The sequence below is a fragment of the Rousettus aegyptiacus genome, unplaced genomic scaffold (assembly GCF_014176215.1).
Source record: "Rousettus aegyptiacus isolate mRouAeg1 unplaced genomic scaffold, mRouAeg1.p scaffold_m13_p_9, whole genome shotgun sequence".
Lineage (NCBI taxonomy): Eukaryota > Metazoa > Chordata > Mammalia > Chiroptera > Pteropodidae > Rousettus > Rousettus aegyptiacus.
Genome location: NW_023416312.1, coordinates 33,754,527 through 33,772,947, shown reverse-complemented (window position 1 = coordinate 33,772,947; position 18,421 = coordinate 33,754,527). Strand labels below are relative to the sequence as shown.

The 18,421-nt window shown below is 42.9% G+C and overlaps 2 protein-coding genes across 18 annotated transcripts in view; both read left to right on the top strand.

Moving 5' to 3' along the window:
* Window positions 1-6,188, top strand: part of HUWE1 (HECT, UBA and WWE domain containing E3 ubiquitin protein ligase 1) — a 151,087-nt gene extending 144,899 nt beyond the window's left edge. For 16 of the 17 annotated variants that reach the window (XM_036227026.1, XM_036227023.1, XM_016137332.2 and 13 more), the window contains 9 exons: window positions 236-481; window positions 741-858; window positions 1,741-1,881; window positions 2,780-3,067; window positions 3,198-3,303; window positions 3,868-3,985; window positions 4,292-4,473; window positions 4,756-4,946; window positions 5,553-6,184. In XM_036227026.1, the coding sequence (XP_036082919.1) occupies window positions 236-481; window positions 741-858; window positions 1,741-1,881; window positions 2,780-3,067; window positions 3,198-3,303; window positions 3,868-3,985; window positions 4,292-4,473; window positions 4,756-4,946; window positions 5,553-5,655 (1,493 nt within the window). In that variant the 3' untranslated portion in view covers window positions 5,656-6,184. Of the gene's footprint in view, window positions 1-235; window positions 482-740; window positions 859-1,740; window positions 1,882-2,779; window positions 3,068-3,197; window positions 3,304-3,867; window positions 3,986-4,291; window positions 4,474-4,755; window positions 4,947-5,552 lie in introns of all 17 variants that reach the window. The other variant, XM_036227014.1, reaches the window with a different exon arrangement.
* An 8,113-nt stretch (window positions 6,189-14,301) lies between these two features.
* Window positions 14,302-14,685, top strand: LOC118607722 (pancreatic progenitor cell differentiation and proliferation factor-like). The gene is given in 1 exon segment (XM_036226533.1): window positions 14,302-14,685. A coding segment is annotated over 1 exon segment (384 nt).
* Window positions 14,686-18,421: the final 3,736 nt, after the last annotated feature.

Sequence of the window (18,421 nt, the reverse complement as noted above, 5' to 3'; positions counted from 1 at the left end):
TTACTTTTTAGACTAGGGGAATCTTTATACAACTGGTTGCCTATCTCATTTTTCATTGGCTTCAAGGAAGCTCTGGCCTCCTCTTTGGCTTCATTTTTCTATGCTACTGTTATATTTTTCCTACAAGTTTCCATTATGTCTTCTGTATTGTACTTTGGTAATTTGATCATGAAGGAGAAGAGCTTTGTGTGTTGCAGTTTGTAAAATGTCACCTCCCTATCATTCCTACCCTCAGTGCTACAGCCTGCCGTCGAGGCCTTCTTTCTGGTCCATGCCACAGAGAGGGAGAGCAAGCCTCCTGTCCGAGACACCCGTGAGAGCCAGCTGGCACACATCAAGGACGAGCCTCCTCCACTCTCCCCGGCCCCCTTAACCCCAGCCACTCCTTCCTCCCTTGACCCATTCTTCTCCCGGGAACCCTCATCTATGCACATCTCCTCAAGCCTGCCCCCTGACACGCAGAAGTTTCTTCGCTTTGCAGGTACAGGGGACTCTCAGGCCCCCAAATATAGAAGGCTTTGTTTTTTACTGGGTCATTGCATACATTTTATCCTTAGCTGATTGGGGGTTGTGCATTGAAAAGTGAGGCTAGTGAGGTACGGACCATGTCTGGAAGCCCTTGTGTTCCGCTTGACCTTTTTTCCCTAAAACAAGGAAAAGAGAGTAGCTGGCTGGATGGCTGTCTTTTGGTCTTCTGGGACCCATGATGTGCTGATTCCTGCTGTACTTTCTCTCCTCAGAGACTCATCGCACTGTGTTAAACCAGATCCTGCGGCAGTCCACCACCCACCTCGCTGATGGGCCTTTTGCTGTCCTGGTAGACTACATTCGTGTCCTCGACTTTGATGTCAAGCGCAAGTATGTACTCTGAATGTTGGGGAGGGAAGAATTCTCAAAATGGTACCTTTCCTCCTGGAAAGGAGCCAAAGTTCTTCCTGGGGCAGTACTTCCAAGGAAAGAAGTTTCCCCTAATTAGTGGCAGCCCTTGGAAAGGTATTGGGCAGAAGGATAGAAACTCATCTGTGCCACAGCCATTGTATTTAAATACTCAACTGGCCTTCTCCGTCCCAGTCTCCATTCTTCATCAGAGAAATGCAAGCCTTTGTTTAACCACATGGTTTTCTAAAGTCCAAGTCCATCCTTTGGGGCAGAGGCCCCAACCCCTGGGCTATGGACCAATACCAGTCCGTGGCCTGTTAGGAACCGGACTACACAGCAGGAAATGAGCAGCGGGCAAGTGAGCGAAGCTTCATCTGTATTTGCAGCCTCTCCCCAGCGCTAGCATCACCGCCTCAGCTCCACCTCAGATCATCAGGCGTTAGATTCTCATAGGAGCACTGGTCCCTGGTGCCAAAATGTTGGGGACCACTGCTTTGGAGTAATACAGGAGGTGCAGGTAGCCATAGTACACTCATAGCAGGGCTCAGGGTTCTACAACACTTCCCTCTTCCCAGCCCTTCTCTTCCTTACCTGCACATACTTACCTGCTTATTGCAGAAATTCCATGCTGCAATCCCTGTGGGTCCTTACTTGGTGGAGATGGGGAAAATTGAGAGTCGGTAGTAAATTACCTATCTCTCCCAACTACTGGATATTTGCCCAGGGGAATCCAAGTGGGGAGTAGGAATCAAAGTGTTTGGAGGATGGGGGAAGCATCATTGTGAGTCTTCATCCTAATCAGGCAAAACAAATTTCTCTGCCTCCCCTAATCTTGTTTTCCTTCCTTTCCTACCTCCCAAGATATTTCCGCCAAGAGCTGGAGCGTTTGGACGAGGGGCTCCGGAAAGAAGACATGGCTGTGCACGTCCGCCGTGACCATGTGTTTGAAGACTCCTACCGTGAGCTGCACCGGAAATCCCCTGAAGAAATGAAGAATCGATTGTAAGAGCCTAGAGCAGAAAACAGACAGGATGGGAGGGTGTAGGATGAGGGCCCTTCCTACAAGGTAGTGAAGGCTTACTCAGGCCCCAGATGTACAGGTGAACTCAGGAAGGTGCTGCACTCTCTAGTTGGAATTCCCAGTTGGAGTCTAGCTTAGATCATCTGACTGAGCTGCCTCCCAATTTCTCAGCCTGATATCATAAGATTGTTCCTCTGCTCATTGGCTGGCTCCTGGGCTGAGCTACCCAACAATTCCAGGCAGACAGAAGAGTGTTTGGCATTTACAAAGATACACCTGATGGCTTTGCAGAGAGAGCTTTTTTTCATTGTTAAACTAGGAATGAGAAGCCTGCTGAGCAGATAGTACCTTGGGTTGGGAGAAACCACCCTTGTATGAGTGGGACCGCACCAAATTGGCAACCACTCACTGTGATTCTGAAGCCACCTAAAGGAGATGAGATGATAGACCTATTGAAGCAGATTATATGCTACTAAACTCAGGAACTTGATTCCTCCCCTCCCTCGTCACATGGTCTTGCCATCTATGTTAAACACACAGGAAGTCAGAGAGGCTTCTGAGACACACTGGGCCCTGCTTCTCCACATCCGAATCCTTATGGACATTAGACTCTGGGCTCGGTGTTCTCTGACACCACTTGATTCCTCCTCTTCCTCCTTTCCCTAAGTTAGGCCTCATTTAGGTGTCTACAACATTTCCTATTGGTGTTTTCTGGAATATTGATCAGCCTTTACTGGTATTTGAAGATATTTCTTCTATTGATGGTGCCCTTTTTTGTCCCAGAGCCCTCCCCTGGGCTCTCCTGGCACTCTGCATTCAGCTCTGTCTTTGCACTACCCGGGGCTTTCTGCACCTTACTGTTTCTGCTCTCTTGTGCAGGTATATAGTGTTTGAAGGAGAAGAAGGGCAGGATGCTGGAGGGCTCCTGCGGGAGTGGTATATGATCATCTCTCGGGAGATGTTTAACCCTATGTATGCCTTGTTCCGTACCTCACCCGGTGATCGGGTCACCTACACCATCAATCCATCTTCCCACTGCAACCCCAACCACCTCAGTTACTTCAAGTTTGTTGGACGCATTGTGGCCAAAGCTGTATATGACAACCGCCTCTTAGAGTGCTATTTTACTCGGTCCTTCTACAAACACATCTTGGGCAAGTCTGTCAGGTAAGGATGTGGCACAGTCCCAGGGCTGTCATCAGCACTGGGAATCAGGTTCTTTTCCTGCGCCCCACCCCTATGCTGCCTCTCCTCCACTCCAACCCATGAATGACCCTGTCTAATTTTATTTTCCTAGATATACAGATATGGAGAGCGAAGATTACCACTTCTACCAGGGCCTGGTTTATCTGCTGGAAAATGATGTCTCTACTCTAGGCTATGACCTCACCTTCAGCACTGAGGTGGGTCAGGAAACCCCTTGATTCCAGGATCCCTCTTGAACTGGCATTGGATAACCTCGTGGTTTTAGAGAAGCATCTCAACTTCCTAAAGTTCCATGCCCTGTTTCCCATCTGGCAGAGAGCAATGGGTATTTGAGACATCACAAACAAAAAGCAGAATTTGTAAAACAATCCAGGCTCTTTCCTCGTTTCCCCTTTATAAAAAAATAATGCTTCGGTACATGCTCCAGTACATTATTTTACATTCCCAAAGGTAATTCATTATAGAAAAATTATATAGATAAATGAAAAACAAACGTTTTAAGATTATTCTTCCCCCAAATTGTTTTCTATAAAGACTGTGTTGTTACATTGCATATGTTAGCCATGCCTTTTCCCCTTTCACCCTTAACCTTTCTTTATTAGGGAGTTATGAGCTTATGAGAAACGTCACTGTTTTTCATGGCTTGCTTCAACTCTCTGCCTAGGACATGGAAGAGAGTTTAGGGTTTGTTCCCAGGTATCTATGTAAGCTCCATCCTGGACCAAGCCTGATACGTGTGATTGGTGTTTTGGGTGTTCTAGGTCCAAGAGTTTGGAGTCTGTGAAGTTCGTGACCTCAAACCCAATGGGGCCAACATCTTGGTAACAGAGGAGAATAAGAAGGAGTATGTACACTTGGTGTGCCAGATGAGAATGACAGGTAGGAGAAATGTCCCTTAGACCCTTTGCTGTTCCATATGGGAAGAGGTCAGACCTCACTTCATTTCACAGACATCATTTCCTCTCTTCCCCTGTGCCAGCCACAAATGCCTTGCACAAGAGGAATCTAAAAACTTAACCAAAAATACTTCCCTTCATCCTCCTCATATGGGGGCCTAGAAACAGAGCGGCAGGTGAGGCAAGCAAACCAGTCAGCATCCCAGCAGCAACAGGAGCCAGATTGGAAATCTCTGACCTATAACAGTTGGGTGAGTTCAGATGCCACATCGCTTGATTCTCTCCCCAGGAGCCATCCGCAAACAACTGGCAGCTTTCTTAGAAGGCTTCTATGAGATCATTCCAAAGCGCCTCATTTCCATCTTCACCGAGCAGGAGTTAGAGCTACTAATATCAGGACTGCCCACAATCGACATTGACGATTTGAAATCCAACACTGAATACCACAAGTACCAGTCCAACTCTATTCAGGTGAGCTGCTGCTGGCATTCCCCACTCCTGTATCCCTAAGCAGTGCTAATTTGTGTGATGCCAAATAAACCAGTACTCTTAAGGGAAGGGGTTTTGTAGATGACTGCTTTACCTACATATAACTCTTCTTCTGGAGCATGTTTTCAGGTGATGTTCTTTCTCATCTTATAAATGAACTGAATTTGATCTCACAGAAGGGACTCATCTAAGATTCCAGATCCCATCCCCTCTTTTTCCAGGAGCTTTCTACCTAACCCTGGATTCTTATGTCCCTTCCTGCAGATTCAGTGGTTCTGGAGAGCACTGCGTTCTTTTGACCAAGCTGACCGTGCCAAGTTTCTCCAGTTTGTCACGGGTACTTCCAAGGTGCCCCTGCAAGGCTTTGCTGCCCTTGAAGGCATGAATGGCATTCAGAAGTTTCAGATCCATCGAGATGACAGGTCCACCGATCGCCTTCCTTCGGCTCACACATGGTAAGAGGAAGAAGGGTTTGTTCTCCACGCATTCAGATTGAGCTCGCATATATGCTGCTTCTAAGGCCTCTCTACCCAAGGTCAGGAACTCGAATCTGACCCTGACTACCCTGGTCTTGGGGTAACTCAGAATTTAGTGGTTTTGTGGAGAAGCTGATATCTGACATGGGAAGTCAGCCCAGACTCACCGTGGGACTGGGGAGACATTGCAGGTGAACACTGCCACATGAGACCACAGTCTATACCAGGGCTCAGCGTGGCTGGAGCAAGCAGTTGTGGAGTTGCGGGGAACACAAAGCTGAAGAACAGCAGAGTTTTTTCCATCAGGGGTCAAATCACCAGTGACCCTGATTCCTTCTTGGAGCTTGCATGTCAGCCCAAGGCCATGGTGTTTAAAGAGAAGTGACAGTCAGATTTATGTTTTAGGTGCCTGATGACCAGTATTGGGGCCAGATTAGAGGAGGACATACTGGACTAGGACAAGATTGGGAGTCCGCAAGAAGCAAGGAGTAATAGGTTCCCTCAGCGAAAGATCAAGTGGCCACCATGGGAACACAGGGACTTAGTTATCGTCTTATTATAAACCAATCTTTCTTCTCTCCCTAGTTTTAATCAGCTGGACTTGCCTGCCTATGAGAGCTTTGAGAAGCTCCGCCACATGCTACTATTGGCCATCCAGGAGTGCTCTGAAGGCTTTGGGCTGGCCTAATGAGGCCCTCCCCACCGCTATGAGGTTTTTCTACCATTGTTGGACTTGGGAAGGGGGGAAATAAAAACAAAATGAACCAGAAAGAAAATGTCAAAAACCAATAAATGAAATCCACCAACTCACCATGTGTGTGTCCCAGCTGCCCCATCTTCTTCAGTGCATACCTGTTCCTTCTCTCCTGCTCATTTTTTCTCCCCCTCTCCTTCTCCCTCTCCCTCACCTTTCCCCATTCCATGCCGTCCATGGTCCCCACCCCATGTGTTAAAAAGGCAGTAGCCTTTGCAGGGACCTGTTCGTCCCAACTGTTTGAACAGTGTGCTCCTCAGAGTCTGTGTTCAGAAGGATTTGCTGCATTGAGACTTGAAACCTTTGGATAGGGGAAAAAATTATATATATATATATTTTTTTGTTCTGTTTGCATTTCTTAATTTGTGCTTGGAATGTGTTGATGTGCACAGCTAATGATTCAGTGCGAGACAAGATTGGCGTCTGTGTTGTGGAGGTTTCAAATAAAGAGCACTCTTCATAACTCACTTTTCACAATGGCATTTTTTTCCAAGCTTAACAAAAATTCCAAGCACATGATAGACAGACGTCTGGAGAAAAGAAACATGGATTCTCCAGAAAACCATTTCTGCCACCACCACTGGTGCATCTGCCTCCTTCAAAGTTGGTTTCCACATAGTCAGGAAAGACCAGTAGCCACCAAGAATTGGGGGAAACTGTTTTTTAGAATGGCATCTGCATTTTGGGGCAGTAATGGTATTGAGATTGTAGCCAAGGACAAAGCATCATCTTCCTTGAGGGGAACGAACCAGTAGTAGGTTGTAAGAAATATTCTGAGAACTCGTTCAACCCAACCCACTGTTCTATTTGGCGAACCTTCATAACAGTCTCAAGTTTGAGGCTCAGTTTAAGTTTTTGATTTCATTTATTAATGTTTTCATTTCTAACAGATTTTAATAAGCAAATAATTTGACAAGCTCTCCAGAAAAAAAAAGTCTTAACCACCCTTCTGGTTTTGTTTTGTTGTCTGCCTGTCTGCCAGTCTGTTCACAGGTCACTCAGTAGTCTCTTGTGGTTTTTACTCCACCCTGCACTAAAGGCTGATTTAAGGACTTTGATGGTTCCACTTCTAAAGAAAAAATAAATAAAAGTTTAGTTAGAAAAATAATTGCAAGTGGTGCTTGCTTTGTGTGGTTTCTCTCATTCTCTGAAGCTCTGCTTCTTAAAGATATTTCCCATGACCATTCCCTGAAGTGTGGATCTAGGAAAGCAGTGGTGTGTCCTCAACCTGATCCCTTGGTCCTGATGCAAATAACTGCTGGACATTTTCTTTTTTCCAAAATTCAAACTTGTCTGTGCCTGGCCCTGCTGAATGACAGGTGAGTCAACCCTGTCCCTGCTATGGAGCGTCTAGTCAAGAGGAGGAGACTGCTCAGTTCTGTGACAGGTGTAGGAAGGGAGTCTTTAGGTGCCCAGAGCAGAAGTACCTGATCTAGCCCAGAAGATCAGGGAAGACTACATTGTCAGCAGCACTTGGGCTAAACTATAAGGCTGTGTGGGAGTTAAGATTAAGGAGTGTAATCTAGGTCAAGACAGCAAGAGGCCAGTTACCTGATATGGCAAGGCTTGAACAAAGGGTGATGGCCTGAGATGAGGCTGGGAGTCCAGCAGGGCTTAAAATGACTAAGCAAAAATACAGTAGAATTAACCAATAAGTTTGAGAACTGCTTCTTTGAAAACTCATAAAGCTCTGACATCATTTAAACCTGGAAGGTGTGTAAGAATTGGGTGTGGAAGGGGGAAGTGCAGGTGGAATAACCCTGAAAGAAAGAAAAGCAAATCTAAATGGCATGGAACAAAAACCTAAAATGACTGACCAAGTATAATTTGCCTTTGTGATATGTATATGGTGTAATATGTCAACAGCAAATGGGAAAAATCTCGTCAGTAGATGGAAAGCATTTGCTAACTCTCAGTAACTATTCCTGGTAACTTCTAAAGGTAAAGACACTACTTTGACCAATAACCAATAACCAACATCACACAGTATAAGGTGAACGATAATCTCCATTAGCACTGTTTTGCCTATTGTAACCATTTCAGTAAAGCAGGAAACAAGTACAACTGTTGACTGCTAAATCAAGAGAATCAGGTTATTAGAACTTAAAACTGAGTCCCCAAGAGGCCTGGTTATAATAAACAAGTAAACATTTACTGTCCAACAAGTATAAATTGTAATAAATTCATATGGTAGACTCCTATACAGCAGTAAAAATGTACCCATTGTGTATGTCAACATGCATAATCTCAATGGTAAGCAAAAAGCATGAGCTCTGTTTAAAAATACTACATGGGTATGTACCAAGAACGTGAAAAACCACAAAACCACATCCAAAATCATCTCCGTATGGTATGAAGAGTGGGGGACATGAGGATACAGCTAGGAAGAGGTAATTAAGCAGAGGGCTTCAACTACAATGTATTTCTTAACCTAGGTGGTGGTGGGTATAAAGCTGTTCCTTATATTACATCCTGTAATACTCTGTAACTTTTATATACCTGAAGTGGTTCATAATAAATCTTTTGAGATAGGCTATTAAACTTCACAATGCATTTGAGGAAGGTAGCAGGTAGTTGATAACAGGCCAAATTCTACATGAAGGTTAATAGCTGCAATGATGAAATTAAACATGTCACTTTTGTCCCCTAATAATTCCCTCCACTGATCTGTCTGCACATATTACCACAGATTATCTCCTTATTAAATAGTCCCCTTACCATTAGGGTGGTAAAAATGGTGCTATTAATAATTATGCTGGACCACAGATACAAACAAACCAGATAAACTGGGATGGATGACTCTATACTTATGATACATACCTGTCTTGTCCGGGACAAGTTATAACCCATCCTAAACATAAACCATTTTATTGAGCACTTACCATGTACTGACCACTGAGAAGTCTGCTTTCTAGAAGTTCACTTGAAGAGAAGGAGGCAGGTAGTAAAGTGCAGGGAGCAATGAGACTTAATAAGCAGGAGTAACAGGATTAAACACTGTCTCATATACAAGCACTAACCAGTTAGAAAACATAACAGGAAATAAATTTCCTTCACAACAATAACAAAATACTTAAGAATAACCTTAAGAGTGGGACTTGTGAAGAAAACTGCAACTCAGGAGAAGCCTAAAAAGAGGCAAATGAAGAGACTACATTTGCATAAAAATACAAGGATAGCTGGCCTTGAGACTGGGGAACAAACTGATATGTTAAATAAGCAAGGTGGGAGCTGAAATCAGCACACCTGACAGGATGGCTTCAGCCATGAATATTGGGAGTGCTGTGGTCTTCTGTAAAGAGAAAAGGAAACAGTAAGAGCCAGTTGGGGAAGGAATAGCTTTGTCAATGTTAAGGCCAGCACTGGGAGGGGAAAACATATAAAGTTTGTGCTTCATACTAAATAAATTCCAAGTGGAAGATTCAAGTGTAAAAAACATGAACTTTTAAGCACAAAATGAGAATATGGACAAATAATAACTGATCTGGGATATGGAAAAACTCTCCAAGGCTAGAAACTACAAAAGACATCATAATAGAAAAGACCGATATATTTACTACTAAACTGTTGGCAACACCATAAACAATTAAAAAGCAATGACAATCTAGGAAAAAATACATCTCTAACAGGCAATAGGTTAATCCTTGAATATATATATATATATATATATATATATATGTAATATTTATGTTTTAACTAACAAATCATTGAGACAAACCCCCAACAAAAACATGCAAGGATATGAAAAGACAATTCACAAAAGAAATATACATGAGCAATAAGCATATAAATGCTTACTTCTGTGATAATTACTACCTCTGTAATAAAGGTCCATTCCATTAAAAACACAATGAAAACCACTTACCAAACTGAAATATATGTGTGTGTGTGTGTGTGTGTGTGTATTAACATGGGTGGGAAAGAACATGAAGAAACAGGCACCGTTATACACTGCTGAGAAATTGATACCACCTCTACGATGAGTAATTTTGTAATATCTACTGACAGAGAAAAGCACCCTCTGACTTCTGGGAGCTGGCCTGGCATTCAGAGTTAGACCTTGATGTTCTCCTGTTGAACATAAATACTTCACAGAACGTCTATATCTGACGAGGCCACTCAGTGACCATGATAGATTAAGACAAAATTGAAACGACTCCATAATCATGTTTAAACACAAACAGAATGTAAACATCCAAATTACAAAATAAAAATTAACCAAACATCTCCTATCTTGATAAATATGAGGGGCTGCTTTTTCTTTTAACCAATTACAGCTTTAGCATCTCTCTAGTCTGTTCTCTCTTATAGAGAAGATGCATTAGCATACTCAATCATAAAATTACCCCCACTACTGGAAAGTATTTATAAGAAAACTTCACTTCCTTAAACTGTCCCTAAATCACCTAACACAAGCCCAGATCTGCCTGTAGTTGCCCATGCTGTGGGTTCTCCGTCACTCCCAACCTGCTCAACTCAAGGCAGGTTCTTGCTCCTGGCCTTTAGCTGCAGGGGCAGACACTAGGAAAAACCTTCAAACAAATGTAGTAAGGTATTAAATGGTATGTATCCTCTTCTGTTTAATGCTTTCTAATATTCACAAATTTAGATGGAAACTGGCAGCCCAAACTTTTTGGCTTGCAGACACAACGTATGGGGGGCGGGGCGGCTTGGAGTGGACGCATTCTCTCCAGGTCTCACAGTCCTCACCAATCATTATTGAGTATGTACTTCTGCTTTGTTCACTCATTCATTCAACAAATATTTATTGAGCACCTATTTATTGTGTGCCAGGCATAAATTCCTGCCATCACAAAGCTGACATTCTAATGGGGAAGGCAGACAACGTGTCAGAGAGTAAATAAGATAGTTTCTTCTATGAAGAAAAATAAAGCAAAGTAAAGAGATAGCAAGTTGAGGGGAGTATTCTATGGGGTGGTCTGAAGAAGGCCTCTTCAAGGGGGTGATACTGGGGCTTAGCAAACCTGCTTGGAAGAAGCAAGGATATTAGTCATTGTGGGATCTCAAGGAAGAGGGTTCCAGGCAGAGAACAGCCAGTATAAAGGCTTCTACATACATGGCATCTAGAAGGAAAACCCGTGGGGTTCTAGGGAGGTGAGTGATGGGAAGTATCATAGGAGTTTAGGTCAGAGAGGTAAACAGGGGCCAAATCCAGGGCTTTTACTCTGAGCAGGGAACTACCACAGGCTACTGCGCAAAGGGGATATGATCCGTGACCTCTGTAGCTGCTCAGCAGAGAGTGGGTGGGAGGGGTCAGCATGGATACCTGAAAGCCTAAGGAGGCTACTGCTGCCTTCTTCCAAGTGGGACACAAGTTACCTGCCAGGACTTCCAAAAGGGTCCTAAATCGGCTTATATATGCATGGGCCATACAAGGCATTGTTAAAGGGATAGGGTACTGGGTGCCTCAGGTGAGCCAGAGTCTCAACCTTGATGCTTGAGATTTTTGTCTGGATGATGATGATGTGATGGTTTCGTTGTCTGTTTTTCACAGTGGGCATGTATTTCTACAACTAAAAATAGTCTAGTTTCAGTGGGCATGCCTTGCCCCTCTCGCCTCCTAGATGCAACCTTCAGGAACTGGAGGCATTCCGCCCAGCCCTCCAGTCCTGCGGCAGTGTAGCCTCGCCCAATTCCTCCCGGTTTGCCCGGGCCTCCCCAGTTTTAATAATGAAAGTACCGTGTCCCAGAAGAACCGTCCTCCTCCGTGAGCCGACTTGCTCCTCAGTGGCTGGCAGAGAACAGGGAGCCAGGCCTTCCAAGGGAGCAAGACCTCCGGCCAATGGCCGATCACGAAGTGGCGCCCAGGCGCGCTCTTCCCGGCAACCCCAGCGCAGGACTCAGCGCCGCTGCCCAGAGCAGCTCAGTTTGAGGCCCTTACCCGAGACCGACCGCCGTTCCCAGCCCCGCCTCCTCCTTGAAAATCAGTGGGTGTGATTCTTTGTGTAACTGGATAACTTGGGGGCATTATAGCTGTCAGGAAGGTGGTATATACATCTAACTGCACGTGATTGTATGACTGGGTGTGACTGTGTACAGATTGTGTGTAACAGGATGGGCTTGTGGGGGCTGTTGCTGTGTGTCTGTGGTTTCCAGAGTGGATATGTGTCTGTGTGACTATGACCATGCGTGCACTGGGTCTGGTGCCTTGAGTTATGGTGATTGTGCGAATGTCAGTCAATACTTGACAGGAAAGAGTGGCCATCATTGAATGTGTCCGTGTTTCCAGGACAAGATGTGTATAGTGTATGTGCGTGTGTGCGTGCGCACGCGTGCACGCGTGCGGGTTGTAATTGTGTGAGCACGCGTCCACATGGCATTGCTTCTGTGTTTTCTAGCGGCCAAAAATCATCCCTGTATGTCCTTGAGTCTCTCTGGACTTGTGTATGTCTTGTATAGTAGCGGAGACCTATAGGTTCTAAAGTCGGCCAAACCAGCCTGGGTGCAAATCCTGCTTCTACCACTTACTGGATAGGTAACTTTGGACAAAGTACTGAACCTCTCTGTTTCTCAGTTTCCTCATCTGAAAAACACAAATCTTAATCATTTCTACCTGGTAGATCATAAAACGAAGCCATGCTTATCCGGTGCTCAGCACAGTATCCACAGGAAGCACTGGGTAAATATCAGCTCATATTAACATGTGGCTATATCTGCACCTGTGATTCTGCCTGCACTTCAGGGATCGTGCATCTCTGTGTGGCTCTCATGGGTTTCATTAAATCAAAAAATGTTAATTTGGCACCTACTAGACACCAGGCACTGCACTAGATACTGCATAAGCAAGTATGAAAATCTGCCTTCAATCAAGTGCCACCTTTAGGATCTGACCACATGGACCACCTTTAACACTACAGATGTACTTGTTGATGTGCAAAATGTCATGGACACAAAAGTATTGCAGAAAAGGGTTGGCGATTATTTAAATAAATGACAAGTCGCACTTGTTATAGTCCATCCTCATAATGCCTCTTGCTCTCTGTAAACTCTCACTCTTCCTCTATTTCTTGATTATTCTATTCCAATGATCTATCTTGGTGCCAACATCATGCTGTTTTGATTACTGTAGTTTTATAATAAGCCCTGAAATCAAGTAGTGTTAAGACCTCCAACTTTGTTCTTTTATTACAACACTGTTTAGATAGTCTAGGTCCTTTGAATGTCTGTTTTTACCCCTCCCCCAAAGCCTCCTTGCCTTTTGATTGGGATTTTATTGCATCTATAGATTAATTTGAGGAGAACTGACATCGTAGCTATATTGAGTATTTTAATCCATGAACATGGTATATGTCTTCATTTATGTAGATCTTAAATTTCTCTCAGTGATATTTAGTGCTTTTCAGTGTAAAGGAGTTGGAAGTCTGTTTTGTATTTGGCTCAGCCTATCAATAATGAATGTGAGTCTGGACCGGCCTTTGTGGTTCTTGTTATGATTGCATGATTCCCTTCAACAATAACCATGAGGAAACTTTGAGAAGATAAAGGTTTGTTACTTACAACTCACTTAAGACTACAAAGCAAGGTTGTGTTTCTATGCGGGGGCAGATGGGGTGGGGAGAGAGAGACAGACAGACACAGACACAGAGACATAGACACAGAGAGGGAGAGAGAGCGAATGAGGAAGGAAGGAAGGAAGGAAGGAAGGAAGGAAGGAAGGAAGGAAGGAAGGAAGGAAGGAAGGAAGAAAAGGAGAGAGGGAGGGAGAGAGGTAGGAAAGGAGAGAGGTAGGAAGGGAGGAAGAGACAAGTCCCCGGGCTCTGCTTTTATTGGGGTCAAGGGTAGGGGGCCTAGGGTTTTGCCAGCTCACTCATTATCAATGAATTTAAAACGTGGTAAGAGAAAACAAGTAGCCTAAATGGTCAGTTATTGAAATCAACCAAAATCTGTAAAACAAAGGATCCTCAGTGAGGGTGTTTGGCAGCATGTTTATTGGAAATAAGCCCTCTTTGAAGTGGATGCCTCTTTCAAATGGATGCCTTCTTGAGACTGATGATTCAGCAACCAAAGCTTAAGTCATGCATTTGCATTACAAAAAAACCTGTCAGGGCTTACATTACAAAGTCTTCTGCTAAATTTTTCCCTAAATATTCTGCTTTTTATGGTATATTTTTTATTTCGACTTCTTACTATTCACTGATAGTATATAGAAATACAATTGCTTTTTTCCATTAAACATATATCCTGCAATCTAAATAAACTCATTAGTTCTAGTAGCTTTTTTTGTAGATTTCATAAGATTTTCTACATAGACAATCGTGTTTTGTGCAAGACAGTTTTGCTTCTTCCTTTCCAATCAGTCTGCCCCTTATTTCTTTTTCTTGCCCTATTGCCCTGGATAGACCCTCCAGGGCAATGTTTAACAGAAATGGTAGGAGTAGGCATCCTTGCTTTTTTTCTGATCTTAGGGTAAAAACACTCTGTCTTTTTCCTTTAAGAATAAAATAAGCACCTCGCAGTCTCCTCTACAAATGGGCTCCCTGGCCCAGCACCCCTCCCCCCGTTTCCGCCACCATGATTGCGCAACGAGGCTCAGGTTTTCACCAGCCCACAAGCAAGAGCATGGCAGTCGTCCCCTCCAGCGGCTAGCTCATGGCCACCCATGACTACTACTGACGCCGCCTGGGTTCCACTTCCAGTAACAGCTCCTGTGGAAGTGCCGAGTGCCCTGGGGAAGTCATCCCCCACCACCCTGGTCTCCCCAAGGCTGACCCCGCTCACTGGTGGGTGAGCTTCTTTTTCCAGAAGTCTACTCTCCCCTTCATAGCCACAGTGCTGGAGTCCCCAGAGCACTCACAATCTCCCCAGGCCTCCAGCAGTGTGATCACTTGTGCCCTGGCTGGGAAAGCCGCAAGGAAGCAGCCTGGTGGCCAGCCCAGCAAAAGCAACACTGGGGCTCCCCTCCTCAATAGCTACCACCAGCCACCAGACTTCCAGATGCACTAGGCTCTTTTGAGCCCCTTTCCCCTCACCCCACCCATAGACTAGACAGGCTGCAGCAAGCAGAAGCAGTTGAGTTCTTTAATATCAAAATAGCAAAATACCAAAAAAAAACCTGAGTCTCGCTCTTTACTATCCTAGCCATACGCGAGCCTTCCTGACACCCATAACCGTGCCTTGCACCAAGCGGAAAATAAACAAGCAGCCAGAAAAAAATAAAAATAAAATAAAATAAGCTGTAGTTTTATGTAAGTGCCCTTTATCAGGTTGAAAAAGCTCCAAATTTTCTAATTTTCTAAGAGATTTTTTGTTTCTTTTTCTTTCATCAGAAATGGATGTTGGATTTTGTCAAATGCTTTACTGACGTCCATTGAGATGATCATATTTTTTTTTTCGTTAGTTATGGTGAATTACAATGATTCATTTGCAAGTGTTAAACCAACTTTGTATTCTTGATATTAAATTCCACTGGGTCATGATGTATTATTATCTTTTTTATATATTATGTTGGGTTTGATTTGCTCAAAGTTTATTAAAAACTCTTGTATTTATGTTTATGATGAATATTTGTTCTCTAGTTGTAAAGTCTTTCTCTGTTTTTTAAAAAGACTTTTTAAGAGCAGTTTTAGATTTATACCAAAATTGAGCAGAAGGTACAGAGATTTCTCACATGCATTCTGCCTCCACATGCATAGCCTCCTCCATTGTCAACATCCTGCACCATAGTGGTACATTTGTTACAATTAATGAACCTACATTGAGACAGCATAATCACCCAAAGTCCACAGTTAACATTTGAGTTCACTTTTGGTGTTGTACATTCTATGGGTTTGGACAAATGCGTAATAAATGACATGTATCCATTTCAGTATCATACAGAATAGTTTCACTGCCCTAAAAATCCTCTATGCTCAGCCTAAATATCCCTCTTTTCCTCTCCCTAGCCCCTGGTAACCACTTATCTTTTTACTGTCTCCATAGTTTTACCTTTTCCAGAATGTCATATAGTTTGAATCAAACAATGTGTAGCCTTTTCAGGTCAGCTTACTTAATAATATGCATTTAAATTTCCTCATGTATTTTCATGGCTTCATAGCTCATTTCTATTTAGCACTGAATAATATACCATTGCCTGAATATTCCACAATTTATATATATATTCGGTACTGAAGGACATCTTGGTTGCTTCCAAGTTTGGGCAATTATGAATAAAGCTACTACAAACATCCATGAGCAGATTTTTCTGTGGACATGGTTTTCAAATCCTTTGGGTAAATACTAAAGAGTGCAATTGCTGGATGGTATGTTAAGAGTATGTTTAGTTTTGTAAAAAACTGCCAAACTGTCTCCTAAACTGTTTATACCATTTTGCATTCCCACCAGCAATGAATGAGAGTTTCTGTTGCTCCACATTCTAGCCAGCATTGTCGACATCCTGTATTTTGACCATTCAAAAAAGTATGTAATGGCATCTTATTGTTGTTTTCATTTGCATTTCCCTAATGACATAGGATGTGGAGCATTTTTTCAAATGCTCATCTGTTATCTGTTTATCTTCCGTAGTGAGCTATCTAAGATTTTTGCCCACTTTTAGTTGAATGGTTCATTTTCTATTCTTAAGTTTTAACAATTCTTTGTAATTTTGGATACCAGTCTTTTATGAGATATGTCTTCCTCAAATATTTTCTTCCAGTTTGTAGCTAGTCTTTTTATTCTGACAGTGTCTTTTACAGAGAAGAAAATTTTAATTTTAATGAAGTCCATCTTATCAATTCTTTCTTTCATGGATCATGTCTTTGGTATTTCATCTAAAAAGTCATTGCCAAACACAAAGTCACTTAGATTTTCTCTTTTTGTATCTTTTAGAAGTTTTATAGTTTTGCATTTTGCATTTAGTCTTGTCATCCATGCTGAGGTAATTTTTGTAAAGGATATAATGTCTGTGTTTAGATTCTTTTTTTGACATGTAGACATCCAGTTCCTTCTGCACCATTTATTTTATTGTGATAGAAACACTTAACAAGAGAGAGATTGTGAGAAACATGGCAGAGTGAGAGATGTCCCCAGATTTCTCCCTTTGAAACAACCATAAGCTGAACAACTAAAACTCAACAGAAAACACCCAAACAGCACACCAGCATGTCTGAGCATGGGATCTGCGCAGAAGAGCTACCAAAGCTCAAAACCCTGGGTGTCAGGCAGTGGACTGGGAGAAATAAGGAAGCTGCCTCTCTCAGCTTCTGGAGCTCCCTGCAGGAGGAGGGAGAGGGCAGAAGGAGTGGCAAGTTCCCTGAACAGCCCGACCTGGGAAAGCTTTGAGCTCCCCATGGCCGGCAGCAGGGCCCAGTCATCAGGGCAGAAAGCAGAGAAGCGGCTGGCAGAGAAACAACAGTTGATTTTTACTGGCCACAACTGCAAAACCAAGGCTTAGCTGAGCCCCTAATCTACAAACAAGAGGGCCCATCCTCCCATATCCTCTGAGACTGAACACCAGGGAGCCCCAGGGGAATCTGAACAAATGCTACTGAAACTGTTGCTAATACTGACAGGAACTGAAACTGAGGGTAGTGAGCATAATTAAATATGTACAAGAAAATAAAAAGGCATTTTTAAAGCTTTATATAAAGCAGGGATCCAAGAGGCTTAGATGTCACCTACTGGAAACCAAAAGAAAAGCACCTTCTTTGCAGCAGGCTAAAAAGTGACCTTTATATAATAAATCTTCTTTCTGGAAAAACAGCAGAATACACTTACATTAGTGCCCAGGTGGAGAAATAGTTCATTAAACACCACGAACATCCAAAGTGATAAGGCATCTCAAAAGAGAGAAAGAGAGAGAGAGAGAGAGAGAGAGACAGAGACAGAGAGAGACAGAGAGAGGGAGAGAGAAATCTCCAGAAAATAAGCTTACAGACATAGAAATAAATGACAGAGAATTCAGGATGGTACTTCTGAAACAAACTCAGTGAGTTCAAAATGAGCCATATAACAATTTCAGGAACTGCAAAAACAACTAGATGAGCAGAGCAAGGAGATTGAAACCCTCAAAAAGAACAGAATAGATCTTCTGGAGATTAAAACACACACACACACACATTGGAAGAGTTAAAAAAATAAATAGCAAGCTTGGTAAATGGAGTTGACCAAATGGAGGAAAGAATCAGTGATATCGAAGACAAAAATCTAGAAATAAATCAAAAGGAAGAAGAGAGAAACCGAAGAATGAAAAATAGTGAAAGAGAAATACAAGAACTAACTGATACCATCAGGAGAGGAAACATAAGAACAATGGGCATTCTCAAAGGGTAGGAAAAGGAGCAGGGATTAGAAAGCATTTTCAGACAAATAGTTGACAAGAATTTCCCAAATCTGAGCAATGAGCTAGAGCTTGGAATTCAAGAAGTCGACAGAACACCCAATTATCTCAACTTAAAAAGGCCTTCTCCAAGACATATTGTATTAAAATTATCAATAATCAATGACAAAGAAAGAATTCTCAGGGCAGCCAGAGAAAAAAAGACAGTAACCTATAAAGAAAACCCCATTAGATCATCATTGGACTTCTCACCATAAATATTACAAGCCAGAAAGAAGTGGAATCAAATATTCAAACTATTAAATGAAAGGAACTACTAGCCAAGAATAATGTATCCAGCAAAGCTCTACTTTAATATAAAGGAGAAATGAAGATCTTTCCAGACATATAAAAATTGAGGGAATTCACTACAAGGCCTGCATTACA